We start from the raw sequence: 9,570 nt of genomic DNA, 5'->3' as shown, positions 1-9,570 counted from the left end.
AGTTGTTGAAAAGATGGGACTATGATATCACCTTGAGTGCACGAGTATAAAGTTACTTCACAAAGTAAACGTGTGCATGAAAGTTGTTTAGCCTTGACCTAAACAATTTAATTGTATCAATTAACGGTTACGACAAAAGGTCGGGCGAAATGTGTTCAATTAGTCATATGGCTCATTACGACTCGATTATATATAGCATGTGAATCACGTTGTCAAGTTTCATGCAAGACATAAGTATAAAAGCATGTTAGAACGATTGCATACGCATTTGGTTAAGTTTGACTAAAAGTCAAACTTGGTCAAAGTCAAAGTCAACGGGGTCGGGTCGGGTATCCGACAATTTTTTCATGATGAGAAATCATATATAAGCACATTGGTCAAATTTCATGTTAATCGGAGTTGCGAGTAAGCGGGGATGAATTCGTGAAAACACAAAATAAGTTGGTCTACTTTTTCAGCACAGGAGCGGCGCATCAAAACCAGGAGCGGCGCTCTTGAGGACCCAGAAGCGACGCTCTTGTTTCCAGGAGCGGCGCTCCTGACGTCTGATGAAAAACTCCACAAAAGGCTGACCAGGAGCGGCGCTCTTAGTTCAGATGCGGCGCTCCTGTACCTGGGAAAATGCTGTTTCTGAATTTTAACAAGTGCACGAACCATACTTCAAACAAACACAATTTATGAACCGTAAACATTCAAAACACGTATCTTATATCCTTGGAAAGGTAATTTAACGAGGAATACAATTAAACACATATCAATAAACAATTACATTATTTACAACAACAAAATCCTCGTTGAATGATCGTTAAAAGTTCATCATTCAAGTTTCAAGTTCGTAAAACGCATTTCATGATTTGGGAACCCAATTTACACATACAATATGACATTTCGTAGGTAATTATGCATACAATACAACTAAACACTTACAAATAACATTGCAAAGCATTTAATGTACCAAAAGTTCGTTTTAAGATCTATCAAACCCTAACCAAGAATCACAAAATCAATAATCATGTTAATGTAAGGTTTTCATGTCATCCAACATACCAAAACGAAGCTAACGATGCTAATAACACTTTTAATACATGAACTTTAATATTTAAACAACATTTAATCATCCAAAACTCAAGATTAAACACATCAATTTCAAGTTCATGCTAGTTTATGCAAAACAACAAGATCGAGCGAATAAATCATATATTCCTGTTAGCCTCGAGCCATAGACACTAACTAACACCATTTCAAGTCTATAAATCGAATTAGAGAAAATTAGAGTTTTTAGAAACTTTACCCCAAGTGGCGAAATTGGTACCAAATTGAAGAGGATGATGCAAGGATCACAAAAGTACAATTCGTTTTAATGTTTGATTGCTAGATTGGAAATGGATGATGAATCTTTATTTGAAGATGAAAATGGAAGTAGTAAATGAGAGAAAAATGGAAAAGAAAAAGAAAATGGAATGAGTGGTGGGGAGGAGGGTTTGACCCTTTGACCTAGTTGCCACTTTGGTCCTTTGGCAACCTTAGTCCATCGAGTTTGAAAGCGGGTGCGTGAATTAACCAAACGAATTATTTTAAATACGCTAGAGTAAACGAGAGATGTTATAATTAAATAACGAAAATATTAAAACGCTAGTCAACGGAAGATACAAATCTAGATATGAAATGTATTATATAAAAAAAAAGACGGACGTTAAAATGATTTAACGGAAAAAGGCGGGATGTTACATAATATAATAAAATTATTAAATAATTTAAGGTAAAATAAAATTACGTAATTAACGAGTCAAGTTCAACGAGCCAAGTTCGAGCTTAAAGTATTAAGTTCGAACCAAACAGAGCTCGAGCTCTTTGAAATTTAAGCGAGCCGAGCTCGAGCCTAGAACTCGTCTCGTTTACATCCCTAAAAAAATCCACAAGTAGGCCCTTCGAACGATCTCAAAAATTCAAAAGACGAATACAACGTGGCAGTTTATTTTGTGAAAGAAGTGTGTAATGGTTGAGAGTCACCTTAAAATCTCTCCATTGTGGTCTTTTTCTTTTATTTTCCAGTTTTGCAGAATTATAACACATACTACCTCCGCCTCGAATCTATTATCCTGTTTTGACTATGAAGGTCTTTTTCTTCCTACTCTGACTTTGGATAATTACGTTTGTATTATATATTCTTCGATGGAACTTATATCAATTGATTGGTTTTTGAATATATTTTTTAACGATATAACGCTCATCAAGTATTGTGTAACACATAAAAAATAATTTAAAGTCAAAGTTGGAAATAAAAGACCTTTAAAGTCAAAACAGGACAATAGATTTGAGACGAATGTAGTATTGAATAACATGAATAACATATTCTAGATGCCATCACTTGTTGGCATGCTAGGAACCTTCTTGAAGATATAAAAGTGTCAGCCCGACAAGAGTTCTTTGAACTAAAATTCCTTGAAAATAAAATACACTTTATAACTAGTTTAATCTTCATTGAATTTATATTTACTTTTGTACCAGTGAAATGACCCGTAAAATCACGAGTTTATTTAAACGAAACAGTTTAATGATTTATTTTAATTATTAAGTGAATGTAAATGTTAGTTGGTTTAATGACCCGTGGAATCACAGGATTCCAACTAAAAAATTTGTCGTTGTTTTAACAAACATATCGATGTACTTAACTTTGTCAGAATAGATGAATTATATTTATTCTACCACCACACTCTTTCAATTTTCATCACAATCACTATTTCCTTGTTATAAAAGCATACATTACAACCTTTTATTGAGACATGTAATTCACATACATATGTAACGTAATTAATTCGTAAAGAGAACTCATATTTGAATAATAATAATATAATAAAAATAATTATAATTATACTAATAAGTTATAGTAATAAAGTTTGCTTAAAATTTGAATATTTATATTTTTAATAATAATTATTAGTACTAACAAATGTCTCTTGATTTTTTTTTTTTAAATTAAAATATAATTATTATATGAAGATTATACAATATCCTTTAAAGTTTGTACATGTGTTTATGAGGTGTTTTGTAAAAGATTCTACAATTTGTTTTAAAGTTGGTACATATAGTCATGTGGATGTTTTATCATAAGATTGTATATAATACTTAAAATATTGTACATATGGTCATGAAGTGTTTTACCATATGATTATACGTAATGCTTCAAATATTATACATATGATTATGGGGGTGTTTTATCATAAAGTTGTACATAATGCTTCATTAATTATACAATTAACATATTAATATTTTTATTAAATACAATTAATTATTTTAATGACATCATCATAGGGGTTTAAAAATTTTCTTTTTATTTTTGAATTTTTTTTAAGCTTAAATAATCCTTATTTATAACATCATCATTTTATAGATTTATTAGATACTATAGAATAGATATTATTAATATATTTATATTTATATATTTATATTTATACCTTGCTAAAATGTATAATGATGAGAAGCAACCCATTGACGACAGTAGGAAAAACCCATATGTAAAACCTGTATTGAAGATGTGAGAACTTGAAGAAAAATCCATTAGTGCATTTGTTTGATCAGCTCACTACTTAAACTTTTCGTTTATGCTTAAGGAACCACATATATAATATATTCAAATCCACATACTTAAATCATTTTCATGTCATTACACATTTAGTTTTTGTCCCAATTTAGCTCCTAAGTTATTTAATGTAAGAAGTTCAAGTACTTATATGCAAGGTTGCAAAAACCGGAAAAAATGCCCAAGAACTCGGCGATAACTCGGATTCAGAAGTTTGACGAGTTCTCGTTTTATGAACTTGAAAAAAATCGGTCAACGACCAATTTCTTGTACTTCTCGGTTAATTTTCCGGTCAATATCCGATTTTATTTAATTTCCCGGTTAAATCATAAAAATTATCTCAAAAGTCTAATATATATATATATATATATATATATATATATATATATATATATATATATATATATATATATATATATATATATATATTCAAAAATATATATTTATAATTAAAGTCAAAGAAAGTCAACAACAGAGTTCTCCCAAGTTCTCCCCGAGTTCTCCGAGAACTCCTAAAAATTGTCCCGCCAAGAACTTCTCGAGTTGCGAGTTCTTCAACCTTGCTTATATGTCACAAGTTGAAGCAAAACAATTTACATTGGATGAATATTTGTAATAATTACTAGTACAAGTTCATAAATCATATGATTAAAGGAAGGATAAGTTGTAAGGATTCATAACTGGATTTGGTTGCTGAATGCCTGAAAGTGCACAAAATTCTAATTAGACACAACAATCTTGAACGTATTGTTAAGTAAAGAAAATATAAGATAAGTACCGAGAAAATGTTGACGTGACCAGGATCCGCAAGGTGAGCCGCTAGGTTTTCGAGGGGACTTTGACCTGTGTATATGGCTTGGAACACAAAACCAGTAAAAGCCAGCATGGCTAGTCGCCCGTTCTTTATTTCTTTGGTCCTCAGAACCATCACTGGTTCTGGGGACCCTCTTCCCCACATGAATGGGTCGAACCATAATCCACCAGGGTACCCAACATCAGGCTTTGGTTTCTTTTTGTTGGGAAAATTAGGCTCGATGTCGACGCACCCTGGTTTGATCATGTCAGCCCATCTTCGTCCCTCCACCCAACCCATCAAGGCTAATTGAACTACGAATAATGTAGTTGAGTCAGCAAAGTATTCTCTAGAGCCCGCTTCGAACCACGAAAAGTTTTCAAGAAAGCCCAGGCCTTTAAGCCATTCTGGAATCAGAATACCAGCTACTGCCAGCATGGCCCATCTGCTGTGCATCAACTCAGCTTGTGCAAACCACTGGAGTGTTTTTGGGTCAGATCCTAATTAAACAAAAAAGGAACTTTCTTTATGTGAGTAATTAATGTATTAAACAAAATGAAGATTATCCATTGAACTTTTAGGTACCTAAGCCAAGTGGGTCAAAGCCAAAATCTCCAGGAAGGCTAATACAAATCAAGAAAATGAGAATTTTTTAAGGAAATATATATTGATTGAGATTATGTATAAAAATGAAAAAAAAAAAAAAAAGAAATTAGAAAAATGACCTGCCATCAAGCCATGGTGGAGGGGTGGTTCCTGGGAACCAAACAGGTCTATCAGCAGGAAGTGGTTCACAGACACTTGAAACACCTTCTTTAGCTGCTTTAACCTTCAATCTGTTGCTGCTTCTCAACATGTACCTTAAAGTACAACTTTTTTCTGCATAAAAAGACTTTCGGTTAACATGTGTATTAATGGTTGGGAGGGATGATGAATGAGAGGTGGAAGCAATGGTGAAAGCCATGGTGGTTTGTGTTGGATGGCAATGGGAGTATAGGAAGGTGTTTTAATTGAAGAAGAGAAATAACTTACCAATGGTGACACGTGTATGGATATGTGGGACCCACCTGAGGTGCATAGTATGTTGAAGTTATCATGGGCCACTTTTGGTAGTGGGTTTCTATTTCTTTCTACAATTTGGGTTTCCCATGTGAGATGTTGCTTGGTTGGATAATATCTCTGCAAACAAAAAAGTTAAAAACATAATTTTTAATTTTTAGTTAATAATTAATTAATTAAGTACTCTGTACTAATTATTAAATATAAAATATAAATTAAATAATAAGTGACTGAGATCAGTGATCATCCCTTCCAACGCACTCCATTCTCCCCAAATTCCAAATCAAATCCAACAACTAATCTGCTGCAAACCCTAATTTTGACATCACAACTACTTCACCAAACCCATCTTCAATCAATGCTCCAATTTTGTTATTCATGTACTCATACCCCCATACATCAACACCACTCACCCACTGCCTATTCTCCATAACTCAAATTTACAGATATACCTACACTATTATGGTTGAAACCCTCGCTTCATCGCCACCTTCAATCTGGCGATTTAATCTCCGCCGTTCGATCTCCGGCGTACTCTCATCTTACAAGACCTTATTTACACTCTTATGGATCGTTGTATTTACATCTTTGTTCATCTGGCAGAGAAATTTTGTTGACGGAATTTTGATTTTCCGGCGACCGATTGTTGGACGTCCGGTGCCGAAGTTACGGCCGGTGGCGTTTAATTTGACAGATTTTGGAGGTGTTGGTGATGGCGTGACTGTAAATACGTTAGCTTTTGAAAAAGCTGTGTTTTATATTTCGAAATTAGGGAAGAAAGGTGGTGGTCAGCTGAATGTACCTGCCGGAAAATGGTTGACGGCGCCGTTTAATTTGACCAGTCATATGACTCTGTTTCTTGCTGAAGATGCCGTTATACTTGGTCTAGATGTAAGTGTTGTAAATTTGTTTTTTTTCCTTGAAGTATATAAAAAAGTATGCATATTTTGATTGTTAAAGCTTTAATCTTATTATATTGCAACTCATATGCCATGTTGCTTAGGCATATACTTATAGATCATGTATCTATTGCAATTATTCAGTTGCAGTATATCACCACATAGTTTTAAAGATCTCACTGATGGTACCACCAGTCGATAACTTGAACTTTAAGGTAGATGATGAATTGTTATATGAATGAAGTAATCTGAAATCTATTTATTTCAGGATTGAAGTGTTTGTCATCATGCTTTCATAACCTATATTAGTGCTGATTGTGCTCTTGATTCGAATCTCGATGCTTAAAGTTGAGGCTACGATTAAAATGTTTGTTAGTACAGAAAAGCTTTTTAGAACCAAGATGGGCCCTTGATTTGTAACCACAGCTATAGGATTTTTCTAATGTAACTTTGTATTTATCATTAACTCGTTATTATTATGTGCATTTTGAGCTTATATCAGTTGATTGTGTAATATGATAAATGTATGGAGTATGAACACTGCAGAATGCAGCAGATACTATGGCTTTTATTCCTTTTTTTTTGTCATATTATTACTGATATATGTCACTACTGATACTCTCGATGCTCAATTGGTAAGACATTAGATATGAATAAATCATGCAAAATAGGAATGATTATGTATCTATTTTCTGGGCCAAGTATCATTTGGCCTTTTAAGTGGTTGTAATTGTATATTATGTGTTTTGCTCACATATCTTGTTTTTCTTTTAACAGGATGAAAGGTTTTGGCCTCTAATGCCTCCTTTGCCTTCTTATGGTTATGGTAGAGAGCATCCTGGACCACGGTACGGGAGTTTGATTCACGGTGAAAATCTGAAAGACGTCGTGATTACAGGTATATACTTTTGACAGCATGTTGGAAATCCTTTTCATCGGTTTTATTTGAGATATCAGTATCAGACGGGAGCATATAACCATTATGGAACAGAACAAATTGAGCTGATTATATTCTTGTTAAACAGGGCATAATGGTACTATTGACGGGCAGGGTAAAAGATGGTGGACGAGGTATCGCCAAAAGCTTCTTAACCACACAAGAGGCCCACTTGTGCAGATCATGTATTCAAGTGATATTGTGATATCTAATATTACGTTACGTAATTCACCTTTTTGGACGCTCCATCCGTATGATTGTAAAAATGTAACAATAAGAAATATGACAATCTTGGCTCCCCTTTTTGAGGCCCCAAATTCAGATGGTATAGATCCTGGTAAGTGTATTTTCCATTTTGTTTACTTCTCTCAAGTTAATTGCAAACTACTTTTACTTTCTATTCTTTAGTGTGTCAGTATGTGTTTGATTTTCATTATCGAATTGGTTGTTCGATGATCATTACTTGAAGTTATAGTGATTAGTTTTTAGTGTATGGATGTATAAACCTCGCTTCTACTTATCTGATTACTTAAGGGTCATATGGTCAGTTTTGGATATCAGTCTTCCTCTTTTCAACCTATGTTTGATTGACTCTTAACACTCACATCGTCAAAATATCATGCATCTTTTTTTAATGAGTAATTGTTCTTTTTAGTTTGGCAAGTTAATCTATAAATCTAGTAAATAAACATAATTTTCCTTACATAAAGACATGTAATTTTCCGATTATTACAACTTCAAAAACCAAAAGCACATCCGTTAACTATCTTCTACGGGCCATCTTATAGATATTAGTTATCTGATCCGGATATTCATTATTATATACTCCATTATTTATCATAATGCCCATCAAAGCACCCTTAAACCCTTTCTGAAGAATAGGAGTTATAATTTTGCTAAATTTTTTTGCACATTAGCTTCAAGCCTACTATTCGTTTTATTGCATTTTCACTTACCATATCTTGCCTGTTATGGTATAAACAGATTCATGTGAAGATATGGTAATAGAAGACAGCTACATAAGTGTTGGTGATGATGCCATTGCAATCAAAAGTGGTTGGGATCAATACGGTGTTGCTTACGGCCGACCATCCCAAAACATCCTTATCCGAAACCTCATAGTTCAATCTATGGTGAGGTAACGTTTCAATCCTCTTTGTTCCATCATGTGTGGTCTAAACTTGTAACAAATATATCAAATTCTAACATAAATCCATGTTTGGTAAACTTTAACAGTGCTGGAATATCAATCGGGAGCGAAATGTCAGGTGGGGTATCAAACGTGACAGTCGAAAATGTTCTAGTATGGAACTCAAGACGTGCTGTTCGAATAAAAACAGCTGCAGGCAGAGGTGCATATATTCGAGACATAACATATAAAAACCTGACTTTTGAAAATGTGAGGGTCGGTATAATTATAAAAACCGATTACAACGAGCACCCTGATGCTGGTTTTGACCCCAAAGCGTTTCCAGTTATCAGTGGCATAAACTATAGCAATATCCATGGTGAGGGTGTGCGTGTGCCCGTTAGAATACATGGTAGTGCAGATATTCGAGTGAGAGATGTAACGTTTAGGGATATGTCGGTAGGGACCACGTACAAGAAGAAACATATATTCCAGTGTGCTTATGTTTCAGGACGGGTAATAGGTAGCGTCTTTCCAAAACCGTGCGAGAATCTTGATCTTTATGATGAACAAGGAAACCTTGTGAAAAAGTCGGTATCTGAAAATGCTTCGGACATAGATTATGACATCTGATGATGGTTTCGTGTACATTGTACCTTAATTTTTTCGAGTTCTTGTTGGAGGTTTCGCCAATATTCCAGGGAGTTTATGTGTTCTTTTCTTTTCTTTTTACTGTAGGAAAATGTTGATATAGAGGAATGTTTGGTGATATATTGCTGTTATTGGCTTGGTTTTCTCTTATATATACGAACTTCATATAAATTAACGTTATTTATAAGTTCAAATTGGGCCTTTTTATGGCTTTGGCTTTAAAGTTGGCCTTGTTTAATTAATGAAGATGGCCGACCATGCCTGTATTAATTTTCAAATTCCATTTAATTGTCATCACTCAATCAATTTAAGCCGTAGAAAGTTCACATCTATAACTTGATCACACATCCTTCCATTCTTTTTTAATAATTTATTGTTGCGCTCTTGTCAAATCAAGTAACCCAATGCTGCAAAAAGAAGCTTCGCCACATTACTATGTCAAACCTTCTCGCTGCAATTGGACCCAACATATTAACCATGGTCGTCCAATCTCCAAACAGAATTTGGAAATGAATGATTTGT

General features: G+C 34.0%; 2 protein-coding genes across 2 annotated transcripts; one reads left to right on the top strand and one right to left on the bottom strand.

Moving 5' to 3' along the window:
• Window positions 1–4,087: 4,087 nt before the first annotated feature.
• Window positions 4,088–5,348, bottom strand: LOC139878012 (photosystem I chlorophyll a/b-binding protein 6, chloroplastic). The gene is made up of 4 exons (XM_071865345.1): window positions 5,099–5,348; window positions 4,959–4,996; window positions 4,359–4,873; window positions 4,088–4,281 (listed from the first exon to the last, which is right to left on the bottom strand). The coding sequence occupies exons 1-4, from the start codon at window positions 5,335–5,337 to the stop codon at window positions 4,255–4,257; spliced, it is 819 nt and encodes a 272-aa protein (XP_071721446.1). The 5' UTR covers window positions 5,338–5,348; the 3' UTR covers window positions 4,088–4,254.
• A 207-nt stretch (window positions 5,349–5,555) lies between these two features.
• On the top strand, window positions 5,556–9,241 carry LOC139877996 (probable polygalacturonase). The gene is made up of 5 exons (XM_071865344.1): window positions 5,556–6,323; window positions 7,109–7,229; window positions 7,357–7,605; window positions 8,253–8,406; window positions 8,505–9,241. Exons 1-5 carry the CDS (start codon window positions 5,811–5,813, stop codon window positions 9,028–9,030), a joined length of 1,563 nt encoding a protein of 520 aa, XP_071721445.1. The 5' UTR covers window positions 5,556–5,810; the 3' UTR covers window positions 9,031–9,241.
• The last annotated feature ends 329 nt before the right edge of the window (window positions 9,242–9,570 follow it).

This window comes from Rutidosis leptorrhynchoides, chromosome 1 (genome assembly GCF_046630445.1).
Source record: "Rutidosis leptorrhynchoides isolate AG116_Rl617_1_P2 chromosome 1, CSIRO_AGI_Rlap_v1, whole genome shotgun sequence".
Taxonomy (NCBI): domain Eukaryota; kingdom Viridiplantae; phylum Streptophyta; class Magnoliopsida; order Asterales; family Asteraceae; genus Rutidosis; species Rutidosis leptorrhynchoides.
This window is presented reverse-complemented; position numbering and strand designations above follow the sequence as displayed.

Coding starts and splice junctions, on each gene's coding strand:
- LOC139877996 (XM_071865344.1), top strand. CDS start 5,811: ATGTACTCATACCCCCATACATCAACACCACTCACCCACTGCCTATTC. Junction 7,230..7,356: donor GAAAGACGTCGTGATTACAG/GTATATACTTTT, acceptor CTTGTTAAACAG/GGCATAATGGTACTATTGAC. Junction 7,606..8,252: donor TTCAGATGGTATAGATCCTG/GTAAGTGTATTT, acceptor TGGTATAAACAG/ATTCATGTGAAGATATGGTA.
- LOC139878012 (XM_071865345.1), bottom strand. CDS start 5,337: ATGGCTTTCACCATTGCTTCCACCTCTCATTCATCATCCCTCCCAACC. Junction 4,997..5,098: donor CCACCATGGCTTGATGGCAG/GTCATTTTTCTA, acceptor GATTTGTATTAG/CCTTCCTGGAGATTTTGGCT. Junction 4,282..4,358: donor GTCACGTCAACATTTTCTCG/GTACTTATCTTA, acceptor GTGCACTTTCAG/GCATTCAGCAACCAAATCCA.